Source organism: Megalobrama amblycephala, linkage group LG15 (genome assembly GCF_018812025.1).
Source record: "Megalobrama amblycephala isolate DHTTF-2021 linkage group LG15, ASM1881202v1, whole genome shotgun sequence".
Classification (NCBI taxonomy): Eukaryota; Metazoa; Chordata; class Actinopteri; order Cypriniformes; family Xenocyprididae; genus Megalobrama; species Megalobrama amblycephala.
Window position 1 is genome coordinate 35,343,012 of NC_063058.1, and position 20,056 is coordinate 35,363,067.

The 20,056-nt window shown below is 39.8% G+C and overlaps 1 protein-coding gene and 1 long non-coding RNA gene across 4 annotated transcripts in view; both read right to left on the reverse strand.

Moving 5' to 3' along the window:
* The window catches only part of LOC125246919, an 84,282-nt gene extending 70,155 nt beyond the window's left edge, over positions 1-14,127 (reverse strand). The window contains exons 1-3 of one of the 2 annotated variants that reach the window (XM_048158054.1): positions 13,701-14,127; positions 12,985-13,046; positions 12,731-12,831 (exon numbers count right to left, since the gene is read on the reverse strand). In XM_048158054.1, coding sequence (XP_048014011.1) covers positions 12,731-12,830 — 100 coding nt within the window. In that variant the 5' untranslated portion in view covers position 12,831; positions 12,985-13,046; positions 13,701-14,127. The remainder of the gene's footprint in view (positions 1-12,730; positions 12,832-12,984; positions 13,047-13,700) is intronic. The other variant, XM_048158055.1, reaches the window with a different exon arrangement.
* Positions 14,128-17,059: 2,932 nt separating this feature from the next.
* LOC125246927 lies at positions 17,060-19,454 on the reverse strand. Of its 2 annotated transcripts, none has more exons than XR_007179989.1 (4): positions 19,274-19,454; positions 18,473-18,942; positions 17,805-17,894; positions 17,060-17,724 (listed from the first exon to the last, which is right to left on the reverse strand). It is a non-coding gene; the product is annotated as an uncharacterized LOC125246927 (long non-coding RNA). The 2 variants fall into 2 exon arrangements; XR_007179988.1 differs by having other exon boundaries at positions 17,805-17,891; positions 19,274-19,445.
* Positions 19,455-20,056: the final 602 nt, after the last annotated feature.

Below are 20,056 nucleotides of genomic sequence, written 5' to 3' on the forward strand. Positions count from 1 at the left end.
AGTGATGTCCTTCAGGTAGGCCAGCACAAGTCTCTCAAATGACTTCATGACCACAGACGTCAAAGCAACAGGTCTGTAGTCATTTATTCCTGTGATTTTTGGTTTCTTGGGTACAGGGATGACGGTGGAGCGTTTGAAGCAGGAGGGGACTTCACATAGCTCCAGTGATCTGTTGAAGATCAGTGTGAAGATGGATGACAGCTAGGTGACAGCTGGATGACCATCTGGGCCTTTGGCTTTCCTTAAGCCCCTAGTATACTTCAAACGAAGTTCTTTTTCGTTCTTCGTTTAGGGGTAAAATGATATACTGTAATCAAACATCTGCTGAGAGCGACGTTTAGATGAATATGTAAATATGTGCCATTCACTTTCTTCTCAGTAACAAAATAAACACAAAAATTAGAAAACGGCAAGCATTTATTATAGAAACCATAAGAAAAGCATCTGATTATAACAAAATGGGAATGTTAGCACGAGTTCTGCAAAGCACTTGTCACGTCACGTCACGTCTTCATATAGCACTTTATTCAATAGGTTGCTTAAAATCAAGTAGCTTTGCAGTATCAAACATGAAAAACAGTGTTAGTGCCTAATTGTTTTACAAGCACAACTTCATTTTGCACTATAAAGCGGTTATCCAGTGTGTTCATGTTTTCACCAGCGGAGATCTTACCTCAACGAACTCAAACACACGAAATAAGTCAAAGACGCGTCCCACGCAAGTGAAGGCGGAGCCTCAGCGCACACCTCCTATTACGTTATCGTCACTGACCAATGGAAGTACAAAGGTGTTTTGCAGCTAGAGCGAACTTTTCCTGAAAGTTCGCTTTGGCAAGCCGTTTCGAACTTCCAAAAAGAACACAAAACGAACTTTGTTTTGGCCTGATTTTGTTAGAAATTGTCACATCAGTTCGTTCTTCGATTTTGTTTGAAGTATACCGGGGTCTTTATCTTCTGTTTCCTGAAGACTCTGCATACATCCCTCTCACTGATCTGAAGTGGAGGTTGAGAAGCAGGAGGGGTGAGAGTGTTGATGGCTGTGTGGTGAGCCGGTCAGAGCAGGTGTGGGGTGTGAGACCAGGTATTTCAAACCTGCAGTAAAATGTATTCAGCTCGTTGGCCAAATGTTGGTTCTTCACAGTGCTGGGGGATGGGGTCTTGTAGCTGGTGATGGTTTTCAGGCCTGTTCTGTAGGCATCCTCTTTGGCCTGGCGAAGCTGTCTGAGTTTTGCTGTAAACCAAGGTTTGTCGTTGTTATATGTTAAATAAGTCCTGGTGGGAACACACATGTCCTCACAGAAACTGATGTAGGATGTCACGGTGTCAGTGAGCTCATCCAGATCAGTGGCTGCAGCCCCAAAAACACTCCAATCAGTGCAGTTGAAACAAGCTTGTAGAGCCCGCTCTGTTTCGCTGGTCCTTTTCTTCACAGTTCTTACCACAGGCTTAACAGATTTCAGTTTCTGCTTGTAGGCTGGTAGAAGATGAACCAAACAGTGATCAGAGAGTCCCAAAGCCGCTCTGGGGACAGAGTGGTATGCATCCTTTAAAGCAGTGTAGCAATGGTCCAGTATGTTACTGTCCCTGGTGGGGCATGTGATGTGCTGTCTGTATTTAGGCAGTTCACGGGTGAGCCCAGGTGAAAAAAAGTACATTTCTATAATATACTTAAAGTGCTCTATTTTCGAGCACTAATTTTGTACCTAATGTACTAAAAATTCTTCTTTAGTACTTCTTAAGATCATCTTAAGAACATCTAAGTGTATATATATATTTAGCAACCACTTGTAGCACACTATAGGTTCAAATGTACTACAAGTGGTATCTAAACACATTTTTTAAATACAGAGATAGTTTATTAAAAACACATTTTAGTTCATATTTAATGCTGTCTCAAAATAGCACAGTTGAGTACACTTAGATGTTCTTAAGATGATCTTAAGAAGTACTAAAGAAGAATTTTTAGTACATATAATACTCTGTGAGATTAGCTTTATTGAAATCACCGAGAATGATAATGAAAGAGTTTGGGTAACACTGCTCTGTGTGTGTGATCTGATCGGCCAGCTGTTCTAGCACAGCCCGGCAGATGAAGCGCGCTGTTCAGGATGGCTCCTTTCAGCCAGGTTTCCATGAAGCAAAGTGCAGCAGAGTTTGAAAAGTCCTTGTTCGCGCGGGTGAGGAGAAGCAGTTCCTCCGTTTTATTTGCTAGGGAGCGGAGATTCGCCAGATTAAACCCGCGCTGTCGGAATTTCACGAGCGCACCGGCGCCTTTCCCTCGTTTGGAACACTTGTATTCGATTGCAGCTCCTGCAGCTAGAATGTCCAGTAAAAAGTCTGAATGTTCAAAAGTCAGCAAACAGTTATTTGGTGTGTTGTTTATGATATCAAGGAGTTTGTCCTAGACACTACAACAAGACACTACAAACCGAGGCGGCCATCAGCGGCGCCATCTTGATTGAATCAAAATTACATTCAAACAATGTAATTTTATAAAACAATGTGTAAAACTATGTGGGAAAAGTATTTAATAGGCTACTCTATCAAAAGATTAAACACAACTAGAAGCCAAGTACACTTAGAATACTTTTGAGTTTATCTCGATCAATAGATTGTACAAGTCAGTATAAGTCAAGTATAAGTCCAATTTTATATTTCTGAGAAGTATCTAAAAAATATACTAAATGTATACTTTATTAATTTTTTAGTTCAAAAGAATGTAATAGCACACTTAATAAACTTATTTTTGGAATGCAAGAGGGATATTAAGAAACTATTTCAGAAAATATCAGAACTGAACAGCACAATACTTACCACATCATCTGATTCTTTAAGACAGATGTTCACTATGCTGAAATAATTCGGTTCTGATATCATCTGCTTGCATGAACTGCATGTACCGGTTGTCTTCACGGTGATCAAAAAAATCTGCAGGGTGTCAAAACAAGACTTTAAAAAATAACTTTCAGATATTTTAATTGCAAGTCAAGATTTGCAAGGTCCAGTGGTTTTACAGCCATATTAATTATAAATATCAGATTAAAAGTTTTAATCTATCAGTTTTAAAATTACTAGTCTTCATATTAGACTCTTTTAATTGTTTTAATTCTGAACAAATGGATACAATGAAACATCTGAGTCTCTGCATCTAATTGTCATGTCAAGTATTCAAGGTTCACAAATAAATTCACTAAGACCATGTGTCTGCATTCAGACATTTAGATCCTCAGCTGTTCAAATGTCTTTGTGCAATGTGAATCAGAAACTTATGTATGCACAGTTAGTTGATGATATTCAGTAACTAATTAAATAGTAAGAAACCAATGCAAACATTTGACAGTCAAAAGTGACAGAATGAACCTGAAGAAAGTTAAATTCACCTCAGAGGCTTCAGGAGTCTTCCTCAGAATCAAATCCAGATATTCTGCTGCATCTTTGTGTTCATAAACTGTTTTTATGGGAAGGAAGCAGATCACAAACATATAATAAAACAGCTAAACAACATTTATTTTCTGCCAGAACTTACAAAAAGAGATTTTGTGGACCAACCGTATTTGATGCCGAGGCTCTTTGAGATCGCGACTGTTGAAACTGGATGAGTCTCTTTGTCTAGTTTACTAAACAGTGACTTCAGCTCTTCAATGAAGTCACTTTGATTTTCGTTTTTACTTTCACCATCATCGTCATCGTCACTTTCACTGTCACTTTCACTTTCTTTCAAGTCGCCATCAGAGGAATCTTCTCTTCTCTCCAGTCTAAACATTACATCACATTTTTTTATGTATTTGAATGTAGTCACAACAAAATAAAACAAGTGTTATTTCTTTACCTCATTACACCTTCCCTGTATTCCTGCGTCATGTAGAGGGTTTGCAGGACTGCGTTCAAGTAGCTGGTTGCCCCTTGATTTATCAAGCCACAGTATTCTTGAACAAGAAACATTATTAGTGTTTAGCTCTGGCTGTGTCAGATCAATTAAAGTTTGAAATGAAGTTTCCTGTTTTAGGGTTATCAAATCAACATTCACATGGCTTAATTGAGGATCTTCAACTAAATATATTCAAGTACATGAACACAAAAGTTAAGCTAGCTTAATTTCATTAATTGTTGTTTTCTGAAGTGTAGCAACACTCTTCTACACTCAGTGTTCTCTTTCTTCAAGCTGTTGTTCCACCATTACAGTAACTGAGCTGAAAGTCTTTGATAGTAAATCAATTTAGATTGTTAAACCGAAGACTTTTAATGGCTCAAACATCTGAAGGAAACTTTACCGCCCCTTGTGTACAGAGGTTTATTACTGGCACAGGAACACTAGAACACACATTATTTGTAAATTGACATTGCATTGCCAAACATTCACATCAAACCTTTAAAATATGAAACCTCTCCATTCGGAAAGTATAATCAAAACACAAACACAAGTCTGAAAAAAAGTGTTGGAAAGGGACATTGACTTATCTAAAATCTAAGAAATATATCGGCAAAATATGAAGATCTGTTGATTAATGATGGTGTATCCCTGATTTAAATAACTACATTCTTCATTCTTTGTGCTTGATGTAGAATAATGTTTAATGTGATGTACAATTTATAGTGATTTATGTGTTTGTTGTATTATATTGGTGATTGGAGATGAATGATGTCATTGTTGATTGTTGACTACAAAATGAAATAAAGAGAAATTAATTCAGTGGTTTGAACTAATTGAACTTAATTGCCCATGATGATGTTAACAACACATTAAGTGTATAAATACTGGGTGGAGACATTAATTACTTCAAACAATGAAGAAGGTTTAAAGCTGAAATATTTATCCCATGTAACTAATAAAAGCAATTAATATTTTGATTTTAGAGAGTGAATCACTACTGAAATTTTTGAAGAAAAAAAAAAAAAAAAAAGACTTACCCATAACAGACCTGTTCCTTCCCTGAAAGAAGCATTTGATACTAGGGTTAGAAGGGTTAGATGAGAAGAAATCTATTACTTATTCTTACAAAGCTACATGTTGTTTTTGATGAATGATCATCATACCTCTGTGGTGACACTGATGGCGTCACTGTATACGGTGTAGTTGAGTTTCCCCAGCGCTGCACATTTGATCTCATATTTAGATTCTGCTCTCAGATCAGTTAGAGTAACTGTGTTTTCATCCTTCATCACAGGTTTAGATCTCCAGACTGTGTCCTGCTTCCGTTTATACAGTAATCTGAGCTCCACTGTAGAAGAACATGATGGAGGAACCTTCAGAACCACACTATTATCTTTGACCTCTTCAGTGATTGGACAGGTTGGTTTGGATGGAGGAATAAAGCAAACAGCTTCATCACATTCAGTTTCATACAGCAGAATGCAGGAACCTGGATTATTCTTCATTTCCTTTGAGGACACAATGAACTTGGCTGGTTTAAGGTCTTTTGAATCAATCAAGTTCTTAAATATCTTTAAGTTGCTCCTCGTGTTCTTTTGGATCTCAGGAGTGAGCCAAGAGTTCTGCTCTGAATCAAGGCTGTTCTGATCAGTTTTTCCTTTTGTTAAAGGATTCAGATAGGCCTTTTGTTGAAGAAGCAGAGCATCTGTCCAGTTCAATGATGTGAACGTGTAACAGACCAGATTCCCAACCTCCAGGTCCATCAAGATCAGATCTATGTTGTCTTCTACCTGTGCACCAGCATCCTTCAGCTGTCTGAGGACTGATTTAATGATCACAGACTCTCTTTCTCTCTCTTTCAGCCATTCTGCAAGAACTCTTTCGCTGAATGGAGATTCATCATTTTCTTGTAGAAGATCATTCAGGTCAGTTTCCTTCTTCACATCTCCACGGATGTTTGGCAGCAGAGAGCTGAGTTTCTCCACAAGTCTCAGTTTGTACATGTAGCAGTTTTGCTTCATTTGCAGTATTTTATCATGAAATGCAATAAAAGTTGAAGCAGGCAAATCATTCAGAAGGTCACTACATTTCATCTCAGTTGTATCTAAACTCTCAATCACTGATTCAATCGCCACTATAAGATCCATGCTGATGTCCTTCTGAAGTTTTGAAGCTCTTGAGAGAAGTTTGTCGAGAGGATAAAGCCAAACTCTCAGAGGAACCGTCAGCTCTTTCTTTTCTCCCAGCAGTTTTGGAAGATCAGTGAAAACCTTCAGCGCATCTTCTAAAGGAGTCGGGTTAGATGGTAGCTGGAAGTCACCATAAAACGTGCATGTGAATTTTTGGACTGCATTCTTCTGAGTGTCATTCATCTTCAGATTGATGTTTGCATCTACTGAAATGAATTTGATTGCCTCAAGGGCCACTTTTGCTTCTCCTTCTACTGTCTTTATTTTCTCATCTGATGAAACTTCTCTATCAAACACAAAGCAGGCGTCTGCTCCATACAGCACTGCCGTCACCACGTGTGTCGCTGTGTCATTATCAAACACATCATGATGAACTATCTTTGCAGATGCCAAGTGGTTCATGGTCAGTTCTTCAAACCTGCTAGTTGAATGATAATGTAGGGTCAGTCTCTGCTGTTTGAAAGATTTCTTGGTGTCGTTGAGATATTTGGCTGCTCCACTGACACTGACGAGTCCACCTAAAACACTCAGTTTCAGAGAGCCATCAATCTTCAGTAAGGATGATTTTTCCTGAATGGAGTCTGAAGCTGTGACTTTGAAATCTGTGTTAATTTGGGGATGGACTCGTAGACTCTGCTGTAGCTTCTCTGGATCCCACAGTGTGATTCCTGCAGTTGGAAAAGTGTTTATTACAGTACAATCAATAGTTACCATTTAAAATGGTACATAAGATTTTTTATATATCACTACATTTATATCTTATCTCAAGACATATTTATTCTCCCTGGCTTTTAACAATCCTTAAAACGTTTCTCTCTGGGTTTCTCTTGTTTTTGTTTTTTTTGTTTTTTTTACTTTATCTTTTTATTTTATTCATTGTGATTCTTTTATTTTTTGTAGAGCACTTTTGTCAACCTCAGTTGTGTTTAAATGTGCTCTATAAATAATCATTGATTGATTATTCATAGAGCCCCCCAAAAACAAAAGAGCAAAAGGACAGCTGCCAGACTAAAGACCCCAAAAGACGCAGAGAGTTGGCGGACTGGCATTTCAAGAAGCCTGGTCGCTTGACCAGGAGAGCCCGTGTAGCCACTGACAGGAATGTATCACTGTACCAGGCAGACGGGCCCTACAACCCTGACAAATGATAAGTAGCTGAATTTTGGAACGACCGATCGGGAAGGCTCTTGAGACATCTGATAGGAGACCAAGGCTCCAGGAGACCAATGCTCGTTGTATCTGATGTGTAAAGCCCTACCGGCTGATAAATGAGGAGCAGTATGATTTAAACCATCCGACCGGGGGGGGGGGTCTGTGTTGCCTGTGTTGATGGCATCATGCATCGCCAGGTGGACGGGCCCTACCGACCAATTGATGGTGAGCGTGTGATTTGAAGCGCCCAATCGGGAGGGCTCTGGTTACATCCAACGGGAGACCAAGGCTCACGGCGTCGAACAGGTGAGCCCTACCGACCTAAGTTTCGGAATGACCGACCAATCGAAAAATATTGGCCAGGAGAGCTCTCGCAGCGTCTGATGGGAGAACAAGGCTCCAGGAGACCAATGCTCATGGCATCAGATGGGTTAGCTTCGCTAGCAGACAGGCGGAAAATAAAGTGCAGAGGTTCGATCGGGAGGCTCTCGCGGCATCCCACAGGAGACCAATGCTACAGGAGACCAATGCTCAGGGCCTCAGACGGGTAAGCCTCGCCGGACGAGGAGAGAATGAGCACTGATCAGGAGGCTCTCGTGGCGTTCGATGGGAGAGCAAGGCTCCAGGAGACCAATGCTCATAACATCGGACGGGTAAGCCTCGCTAGCAGACAGGCAGAAGGTAAGCATTGAAGATCAAATGACAGACTGAGTGAGCAGACAGCAGATAACTAGTAAAGTCGGCATCCGGGTGGTGAGCTAATTCGATAGAAAGATGAAAAATGTTCACAGGAGTCAATAAATAATTTTTCTGTTTTTTATTGAGTGATTTAGACACCGGGCATACGTGACGGGCATGAGCACCACCGCAAAAGTTGCAGATATGTAAATATCTGCAGCGCTGTCTGAAGCAGCTCCCAGTGTTGAAACTGTTACAGGGCTGCCTGCTGTCTTTGAGAGGTGGCGGGGCTCTTCTCACGTTTTCGTTAGCGAAGGTTGCTGGTCTTGGCACATAGCTGGAGGATTTGACTTGGGTTGTGTCCAGGCAGGGGGGGGATGGAAGGGTTAATCTGTGGGCACGTCATAGTAGAATGGGCCACTGACCTGCATATGGCACACGAAATGTTTCTGCACCCTAAAAACACCTTGCTGTGGAGATCGGCATCGAATGCACCCCAGTAAGGGCACTGGTTCCACTGGGCGACTCGCACAGCACATTTTGCAGAAAACAGTTTGAGGTAGGTGAAGAAGTGCCCACCCCCATAGGACAGCGCCAGCTCAGCTATGATTTCCAGATAATCATTCAGTTTGCACCTCCTATGGGGGAAAGCTGAACAGATTATTTCAGTAAAACAAGAAAAAGCAATAGAAACTCAGAAAAAGAAAGCAGGCAAGATGAATGTGGATTTGGGTTTTTTAGGGTGACTGAGAAATCGCCGCAGTCTATTTGACGTTGGAATCTGGAGCAGGTATTAGAGAGAGAAGAGATGATAAATGTACGTCCACACCTGCCAGGATCTGTGCTCGGATGTTTTGAGCCACTGGGGGGGGCTCCGAGGCAATCAAATTCGGTCGGACAGGCATCGCTGCTGCTGTGAAGAGAGAGTATGGTGATTTGGTTTGCAGGAGTGAACTGCAAGAAGCAGGGGCTGCGGCTGCATTTGTTAGCAGCGGGGGCCTCATGCTTAAAACAGCCTCTGGGGCTTGAAAAGGAAGATTTAATAGAGCATGAAGGTGAGCTCTAAAATCTTGAGCTAAAGGCAAAGGCACCCTCGCTTGCGCTGCCAGCCACTGAGAAGGGGCGGGGTTAGAGACGTTCGGAGGGAACTGATAAAAGGTTTGAGCCTGAGTTGCCAGCATCCTCACGCTAGTGTCTGCGAAGGGAGCTGGAGGCCACTGATAAGAGGGAGGGTTATGGACGGCGAGAAAAGGCTGAGAGGCTGAGGGGAGGCCTGTTGGCCCGGCCGCATATGGTGTTGCGGCGAGAGAAGCCGAGTAGAAATGCTGGGCATCAGGGAGAGGTGGACTAGGTCTTACTGCGGAGGCATCTGGGGTGCGGCCCAGACTCGCCGAAGGCCTGTTGCTGAGCCCGACGACTGAGTCGAGCCAGATCTTGTGCGGGAGGAAGGAGGAGTTGCGTGAGGCAAACGTTGGACTTTGCGGGCTTTGCTCTGCCTGTTGGTCGTCTTGGGAGCTGGAGTGGACTTCGGAGAGAGGTAGGCTGACTGTAAATTGACGTATAGATCGTACAGTTCCACTTTGTTCAGTTTCCATGAGAACTGTACATCCGAATTTGCAAACGCTTGCCTCAATCCTACTACTGTCCACTTCCCAATAGGTGGAATCGTTGGGACGGCTGAACGATAGGAAGACGCCGGGGAGGTATTTTGGGGTCTCACCGGTGGAGGCGAGGGCTGAGCTCGCCGTCTAGGTGAGCGTGTAGCTGCACAGGCAGGCGGTCGGCCGAGCCTGGAAGCCTGGGGCTTGGGTGCGGTGTCAGGCGGAGGAGGAGTTGTTGAGGGGCTGGCAGGTGGAGGCGCAGGATCCTCGGGGAAGCTGGCTTCGTCGCTGGATGGAGAAACATTGACTTGTGACATGATAGCAGAAGGGCGAACCGAAATGCTGATAAATTGTCAATCGAACAGAGGTAAGTCTGCAGTATATATACCTCCACTGGTTGATTAGCTGAATGCTTTCCAACTGTGATAATTAGTCTAATTATCTGCACCTGCTCCTCCTGAATTTTGTTAAAAAAAACATCATGTTGTGAGACACTGGAGAATACATGATCAGTCTCCTTTGAGATATAACTCAATGTAATTGGTCTATGGCCACTTAGAGCAATATAATAAATGATGTGCATCCTCAGCATTCAAACTAAGTTTGATTCATTGATAATCATTCACTTTATGATGATATGATACATTTATTCACCTCTGCAAATAAAAATAAGCTATAAAACTTTTCCACTCCAACCTTTAAAAAAAAGAAAAAAAAATTGATTCCTTGTCAAAATACTCAGATTTTACTCCCAATATATCTAATTTGTGATCGCTTTTTTAAAGGCTCTGGCACGTTATTGACATGAGTGTTAGAACATCGACACCCTCTAGAGTCATGCGTTAAATCAGGGTTTCCCAACCATGTCCCTGTCAGACTCAGACGGAGACAGAGAGGTAAGATGTCAGATTTTATTGACAGAGACATGAACACAGGTAACAGCAGATGATAAGTAGTAGTAGCACAATCAAGCACAATCAAACAGACACTTAGCTGATGAGTAACTTTGTATATCTTAACAGGAATGGATGGAGAACATGGAGAACAGGACATCGGTGACAACACGAACACAGGTAAGTAGCAGGTAAGGAGTCCAGGTATGTTTGACGAGACCAGACAATGAACTGAAGGAACCAAGAGTCTACAGTTGTGGCCAGAATTATTAGCCCCCTTTATAAATATGATCAAAGATGACTCTAAAAATAAATCTGCATTGTTTATCCTTTTGATCTTTAATTCATAAAATTAGCAAAAATCTAACCTTTCATTGAAGGAAAAGAATTGAAAGTGGGGGGAAAATAACATTAAGAAATAAATGTTTTTCTCCAAAACACGTTGCCCACAATTATTAGCACCCCTAGAATTTTTTATGAGTAAAATATCTCTGAAGTATATTCCCATTCATATTTAAATTTTTTTAGCTCACCGGGGTGATCATGAACATGAAATTGTCCAGCCATGACTTCCTGTTCCACAGGAGTATAAACATGAGGAAACACAAAGGCCAAATTCCCTTAATCATTCATCACAATGAGAAAAAACAAAGAATATAGTTCTGATGTGCAGCAAAATATTGCTGAGCTTCACAAAATAGAAACTGACTGTAAGAAAATACCTAAAACATTGAAAATCCCCATTTCCACCATCAGGGCAATAATTGAGAAGTTCCAATCAACTAAAGATGTTACAAATCTGACTGAAAGAGGACGTGTGTTTAAATCGTCCTAATGTGTGGTGAGGAGGAATGTTTGAGTGGACAAAGACTCTCCAAGGATCACAGCTGGAGAATTGCAGAGATTAGTTGAGTCTTGAATCTCAGAAAGCCTAAAAAAAAATTATCAAAAGCACCTACATCCCCACAAGTTGTTCGGGAGGGTTTCAAGAAAAATCCTCTGCTCTCATCCAGAAACAATCTCCAACATATTAAGTTGTCAGACAAGACTGGAACTTCAAACGGGACGAGCTTCTATGGTCAGATGAAACTAAAACAAGAGCTTCTTGGCAGCAAACCCACCAGATGGGTTTGGTGCACACATGGATAAAAAGTACCCCATGCCCACGGTTAAATATACTGCTGGATCTTTAATGTTGTGGGCCTATTTTTCTGCTGGAGGTCCTGGACATCTTGTTCAGATATATTGTATCATGGATTCTATCAAATACCAACAGATAAAAAAATCAAAACCTGACCACTTCTGCTAGAAATCTTATAATGGGCTGTGGTTGGATCATCCATCGGGACAATGGTCCAAAACAAACATCAAAACCAGCACAAAAATGTGTCACTGAGCACAAAATGAAGCTTCTGCCATGACCATCCCAGTTCCCTGACCTGAACCCTAAAGAGAATGAGTGGAGTGAAATGAAGAGAAGAAGCACCAACATGGAGCTGGAATCTGAAGGATCTGGAGAGATCCTGCATGAAGGAATGATCTCTGATCTCTTGTCAGGTGTTCTCCAAACTCATCAGGCATTATAGAAGAAGACTCAGAGCTGTTCTCTTGGCAAAAGGAGGTTGCAAAAAGTATTGAATAAAAGGGTGCTAATAATTGTGGGCAACGTGTTTTGGAGAAAAACATTTATTTCTTAATGTTATTTTCCCCCCACTTTCAATTCTTTTCCTTCAATGAAAGGTTAGATTTTTGCTAATTTTATAAATTAAAGATCAAAAGGATAAACAATGCAGATTTATTTTTAGAGTCATCTTTGATCATATTTATGAAGGGGTCTAATAATTCTGCCCACAACTGTATATAGTGTCTGATAATGAGGTGCAGGTGCTCGTGATCAGTATTCCGGGGAGAGTGAATGAGTGGGTGGAGTGTGGAGAAAATATTAGGGCTGCACAACGATTAATCGTGATTAATCGTTTGCATAATATATGTGTGTGTTCTGTGTATAATAACTATGTATATATAAATACAGACACAGACATGTATATATTTAATAAAAATGTTAAGATTTATATATTAAATATTTATATTTATATGTAATATAAAATATATATATATTTATTTATACATGCATATATTTCTTAAATTTATACATGTATATGTGTGTATTTATATATACAGAATTATTATATACAGAACACACACATATATTACGTAAACACACTTTTATTTTGCAAACGATTAATCGCGATTAATCGTTGTGCAGCCCTAAAAAATATGCTCCATGAAATGATCATTTATTGTGGTGCATCATAGGTTGGATACAGTAAGTTTGTGTTTGTGTACCTGGTATTAGAGCATCTTTCCTGCAGTCATACAGCATCCCCAGCTGGAAGGGTCTCCCTAGAGCCGCTGTTTCAATCACATTCACTCCCACTGTATCCATACTAAACACACAAAAACACACCAGTTACTGATCCTGAACACTTATTTTAATCCAGGCTTGAACAACTTACAGAATAGAAGATGACTATTTTCCTATTGCTAAATTATATGTGAGGTGGCAAACACACTAAGAAAAAAATGTGCAAAAATTGTACCTGGATTACAAAGATGTCCTCAGTTTTCAAGTTTGAATTTAAGGATGCAAAATCACAGTTAACTAAAATGAAAAACAATTCATAAAATTTAAATGTGTAAAAATAGAAATATGTCAAGACCAACTTTGAACAAAGGAATGATAAAGGCTTGTCAAAAAAGTAAACATCAGTTAAAGTAAATCTTAAAGTTTGAAGGTTTCAAAGGCCTTGCAGGCAGAACTCTGTGACTATACTTAGTTTATATAAAGTCTGTTTCTATTTATTAAATAAATGTGTAGACCGGTAGAAAACATTTTATAAACCAAGATGCATTACCTATTATTCTGTCAAATCAATAAATTACAATTCCTGTAATTCCAGAGTTCACCTGTGGTGTGTGGCCATTGCAATTAAAATTCACAATCACAAATGGAAGCCAAATCTACAGTTCTGGAGCCTCATTCATAAACGTTCTGTAGATTTCATCCTTAAAGTGTACATGTGCACAAAAGTTTTCAGATTTATAAAACCATGCGCCATAACCTGTGTAAAAACCCCTTTATAAATCCCAGTCAGAGGAAGATTGTGTGTTCGTGCATCTCCACCCTGAAATCACCATATATGAAACTTAAAACACCTAGATTTACTATCTGTAACCAACTGTTTAATCACCAAATCCAGCAGTGTCCGCCATTATATCAAAGTGAAATATTTTATATTAATGTTTGTTTACTTACATGTATACCTAGTGCTCCTCAACGCTTCTGCATCAGATAGCCTAACCGAGAGGGAGAAGTTTGACGTGTTTCTTTTGAAAGATATTATGATTCGTTAACTTAAATCAGAATATTAACAAATCGCCAAAATCACATCTAACGCTTGGGTCTTATAGCATTCAGTTTATTCTAGAGTGAAAAAATGTAACCCTTGATCTGTTTCCGTGAGTTTTCTGTCCCGCTGTATGGACCAACTTGGGATCATATCTGGGGATTTCCGGCAGATGTTCGACAGCGACTGATTCGTCATATGCGATATTCCACAGATAGGCCGTGTGTCCACCAAAGCGTTTTTTCCAGATGCTAGCGTACTTTTTCAATTGTTTTCAATGGGAACGCCGCGTTTTTTAAACGCCAGGAGCGTAACGAGGCGCTGAGCGTCTTTTTCACGCTCAAGCACTGAGAGCTTGGCGTTTTTTACTGGTCGCCTCGAGTTGAAGAATGTTCAACTTTGAGTAAAACGCTGCGCTCATCACTGTCACTTTTTAGCCAGCCGTCCAATCAGAGTGGAGGAGGGGCGGGACAAATACAACACCGACCAACTGTCACAACATTATTGCTGTACAGCGACATCAACAAACAGAAACAAAATGGATGAGAAATTAATATTGCTGGCCTCCGAACATACATAGCAAGTAATTCCACATTGTGTCAACATTTTTGGTCTGAAACAAATTACCTGCAAAATCAGTTATAAGTAACAGTGACGCGGATATTCCGTATCATGGCAACAAAGCGTCTCAACGGGAAAAAAAAACGCTGCGCTGCAGAAGCGCTGTCAGGCGCTCACATACGGGCGTTTTCAGCTGGCTAAAAACGCTCTGGTGGACACGGGGCCATAGGGCCGTTACATAGTCAACGCGAGAAACGCGAGCAAGCAACGCGAGCGACGCGCTCCCTTTCATAGTCTAAACAGTGGACACAAGCGTCACGGGCGATGCGTGTATGCAATACACCGCTCACGCAACAGGGGGTTGTAGATCCCATCGCGGTTGCAACCTCTCTCCATGCATTTTCCAACGCTATTTTATTTGAGTGTAATTGCGATGAACTATCGTATAAATGTGGATGAATACGTATAAGTTCGCATAATTTTTCCTCTTCGCCCGCCATTGTATTCAAACCTTCTTCTTCTGTAAACACAATATACTTGAATTAATGTACAATACTTGCAATGTCGCCCCCACCGACAACGCATAGTATTGCGTGCATCGGCGCGTCGCGTATCAAAAATTAGGGCCGTTTCATAGTCAACGCATCTGTACGCATACGCGTCCCCGAGGCTACGCATCGTTACGCTTCGGCCGCCATTATGCGTCGGTGCGTAGCCAAATGTGTCGTCCTAGTTTTTGATACGCGACGCGCCGATGCACGCAATACTATGCGTTGTCGGTGGGGGCGACATTGCAAGTATTGTACATTAATTCAAGTAAATTGTGTTTACAGAAGAAGAAGGTTTGAATACAATGGCGGGCGAAGAGGAAAAATTATGCGAACTTATACGTATTCATCCTGATCTCTTTTTTGATTTAAAGGGCGAACATACCACCGTCTATCTCTGCGTTGCCTTTGTTACCGCCGATGTAAAATCAGCAACAGAATACACTCCTCTTCAGTTGCCATTTTGATCTGAATATCACCCGACTCTACTACCCCCTGTTGCGTGAGCGGTGTATTGCATACACGCATCGCCCGTGACGCTTGCGTCCACTGTTTAGACTATGAAAGGGAGCGCGTCGCTCGCGTTTCTCGCGTTGACTATGTAACGGCCCTAAACGTATGTTTCATCAGTTAAGTCTTTTATGTTTCTTATTAACAAGCCTTGTTAGTTGATCTGTAGTTTACTATTGTTCATAATCAAATTATTTATTTTCTGCGTGTTTTCATATGAAAAACAACTTGTTTAAATACTTTGGCTTCAGAAGTGATTTTACTAACCAGCTGAAACCAGATCTGATAGGCAACATCCTCTTCCCTGGACATAAAGCAACTATATTTCATTCTGGATTTATGACTGATCTGAAATCAACATTTTGCATAGGCTTATGAATTATAAAAACACATTATTCTGTTCTAAACAATTCAAACAGAAGCTGTTTAGAACAATTCTGTATAATTAATCAATTAAATTAACTGAATTTTAATGCTTATAGTAATAGTGTGTCTGTATTGTACATTATGTTCAGATAGGTGCTTGAATTTAATTGTTGTGAATCTGAGTCTGAGAACACTTTGTCACTCATTTAAAATTATATGCATATCAATAGTTCGTTGATCGAACTCTATAGGAACATTTCTATGCTTTATAACTCATTTAGCAATATTTTTTAAAAAAAAAAATGCATATGCACCAGCGTGGCAAAAAACGTAAATACTTTTACGTTTGTTCTAATGGATTTTAAGCTTCCCTTAAAATCCATTAGAACAGCGACAATGGAACAACAAAGTCCAATAATGTGGAAAGTCTTCAAAGATCTGCTGCGTGAAAAATTCCCTGTGACGAATCTGGCGCCGTCAACATCTGCTGAGAAATCAGGTAAAATGATCTGCGTGCACGCGCATGTTCCCAGTTCCCAGTTGATCCGACATCCGCATGTCTGTTTTACTTTCACTTTCTTCCGAACTACGAGGCGCCGAACTGGACAAAAGCGAAGCGCACACCGCCAGAGAGCGCGACAGTGCGCGAGAGAGTTTGAACATTGAAACACCTAAACACGTGACGTACAACAGAAAAGACTGCAATTTTCAGTGTTTCTGGGACATTTTTTGTGAAAGAAATTGTTGCACTGCATTAGTTGTCAACTTAGTGAGATATTTCACGGACGGATGAAGAAAGTAAGGGGTCATGAAATGTTAACATGGATCATTGTCATGTTATCTATAAGGATGCAGGAGCACTTGAGACTCTCTCGTAGTTGAGAGCGTGAATAATCCAATATATGAAATGTATGGGGTTATTATGGGGTATGGATGTATGCAGTTATTAATAAGTGTGCAATAATACAGAACTACTTATATTTTATGACTTTTTAAAAAAAAATCAGAATTACAATGTGATTGTTAACTTTAGTGTTTTTTTCAGAGAATGTTTTTCTCAAGTCATTTTTAATTGCTTTAAATTTTTAATAGAAAGAGTTTTGTGAATAGGCCTTATCCTAAATCTGAACAAATTTAGATAGACGTGATACTGATGAATATGGACAAAATGTAAGTATAACTTTATTCTGCAATCAAACACTTTCTGTCCTACCAAGAGTTTGGGATCATGTGATAACGGAGACGACGGACACAAGAATCACACCAGAGATGAGAAACAAGAACCAAGATGAGCTTTATTTACAAGCAGCGAATCAAGAGTGTTGAAGAGAATAAAACATTAAAACAGTCTCAAACTGGAACACTGACATTTCTTAAACTGACATAATACATACTAAAGATGAACAAGTAGTAAAATACAATAAAAAGTAATTGTTAAATTAGAATAAATAAACGCCACATAGAAGTTGTAAAACAGTGACAGTGAAAGAGGTGGTGAAGGAGGACGAGCAGCGAGGAGAAGATCTGAAAGAGAATCAGAAACTCAAGTGAATCATTTGAACAGCAGAAGATCTGAAAGAGAATCAGAAACTCAAGTGAATCATTTGAACAGCAGAAGATCTGAAAGAGAATCAGAAACTCAAGTGAATCATTTGAACAGCAGAAGATCTGAAAGAGAATCAGAAACTCAAGTGAATCTGATCAATACTGAAAGGCTAGAGAGGTCATGCTCACACACTGCAGTCAAGAGCCTCAACACTGTTACAGGTTCAACATTCAGTTTGTCACTAGATGTGTTATCTTGGAGCGTGCCACGTCCAGTCCTGTCCTCTGACCATAGTGCTGGTTCATTACCATGATCTCGTCCTTCATGGATCCTGAAATTCACCCCCGTGTCGTCCTCAATGATCCTGATCTGCAGCCCCAGAATCTTCATCACAAAGTTGATCTGACGGGAGAAATGAGTTCAGTTATGTTCAACAACAATCCCTGCATTGCACAGACAAAACTCAGTGTGTGACGACTTACTCCAGGAAACTCCTTCACAGGAATAAGCCTCTCCGCTGGAGTCTCCCAGTTCTCATGTTCAAATGTCCAGGTACGTCTCGTCAATCTCTGCTAAAGAAAACACAATCAGCTCACAGCAGAATGAAGAAATTATTTAATTTTGCATTGCCACATCAATTCAGGAAGATGCAAACATTCCAGCTCTAAATGAATCAAACACCTCACCAGACTCAACTAGAAATGATGGAGAACTGCTGCTTTGTCTCGAGCACTTTTGACTGAAATGAGTGGAATTGCAGTTTTTGTGATGATAGAAAAGGTTAAATGTCACCATGACTGTTTTCATGAGTTCAGCACTCATTAGATCAGGCGTGGACAAACTGGGTCCTGCAGAGTTCATCTCAATGATCAAACACTCCTGAAACAGCGGATCAGGGTCTTCAGGTGAGTTTGATCAGGGATGAGATGAACTCACCTGAATTAGAGCACGGCTTTTCAAAAGTGCTCAACAAACTTGGCTTAGTTTCCTCTGATTGTTCTAGATGCCCCGTGTTTGTTTGGTAAATGTTTTTTTATGGTTCCCATGTTTTGTTTTAATATCTAAGGCACACATTAGATTAAAAACACCAAGAGTTTCTCTTTAGAGTTTACATTAATATCAGCATTATATCTTCATTTTCAAAACCTACCTTGTTTTATCTCTGAAGATATATTGAGAGCTTAAGAAGTGTCCTGTTCTCCATTTTATACCATCTCAAGGAATTCTGGGTAGTGTAGGCATAGCCCATTTCCCAGTGTGAAGCCCACATAATATGAGTTATAAAAAACAGTAAAAAAAAAAAGAAAAAAAAAAAGTGAATCAGAAACAAAGTGTTGATTAAAAGAAAAGTTAAACCATAAAACCAATAAAAAAAAAAAAAAGTTCTAAAACTTTAAAATTTTCTTAAATAGTTAAAAATGTGAAGCCCACATAATAATATAGTTAAAAACAGATGTTTAAAAAAAAAAAAGTGGTGGAGGGGGATGGGCAGTGAGGAGATAAAATCTTCAATAAAAATAAGTAAAATATAAATACAGATGGATAAAAGTAATTCTTAAATAGTTAAAAACGTAAAAAAAAAAAAAAAAAAAAAGTGGTGGAGGATGGGCAGCGGATGATCTGAAAGTGAATCAGAAACTCAAATTAATAATTTGCACAGCAGAAGATAAAAGTTCAAAAAGACAGAATTAATCAAAAACAGAAAAACTGGAACATTATTATATACATGTTATAAAATAATCTCCTGCACCGGAGTTTATAAATCATGTCTTCTGCATTTCAAATCTACACATTGTGCACAATGAGGCTCAATATGTCATGCCAACACTATAGCAAACACGACTGACTGGTCAATGCAGTCAAGAGTCTCAACACTAGTGCTACAGGTTCAACATTCACTTTATTGATGATCATCAGGTTACAGAAACAGCAGCTGTTGAGAGAAACTCACACACTTGAGAAAGTTCAGCACTAGATGTGATTCCTGGGTGAATGCTCCGGTCCAGACGGGCCTTTCATAATGAAGGCCACAGGCAGCCCCTTTCTCTGGCCGAATGTGAAGATCTGTGAACCCGTTTCTTCTTCTTTTATACGTTTACTGGCGCTAATGGCAAACAAACACAAGTTCTAGGTTCACAGCGCCACCTACTGTGCTGGAGTGACATAACAAGGACAGACACGAACATACAGACATTGATATATCTCCTAAATACTTGAATTTTCTTTGAATATTTCTTCATTATATTTAAGGAATCATAGGGATTAAATTTTTTAAATAGAGATTTAAGAAGTGATGTGTGTGTGTGTGTGTGTGTGTGTCTAAATGCTACAAACAGGAATATATCATCACACTGTCAATCCTGGTGTCTCTATATATCTTCACTGTTTTGTAAATTAATGCTATCGCTCTTTGTCAGACACGTGGGTTTATTACGCGTGACGTCATCGAGGCGCCATTTGTAAGATATCGCTATTATTCAGAGAAGAGATCAGAAATCATTAAACACTGCCATACAGAGATAAATTCAAACAAATATTCCTGGAGCTTTTATTTGGATAAACTCTTATGGATTCAGAACATTTATTAATATAATCTGGATCATTTGTAGTGCTGCATCCATCCTCATTCATAATAAAGTTAAATATCTGGTTTAAGTGCATAAACATGAATTCATTAAAAACACTTGATTTAGCTGCTGAAGAGTTGATTACAAGAAGACAATAAAGAACGGCA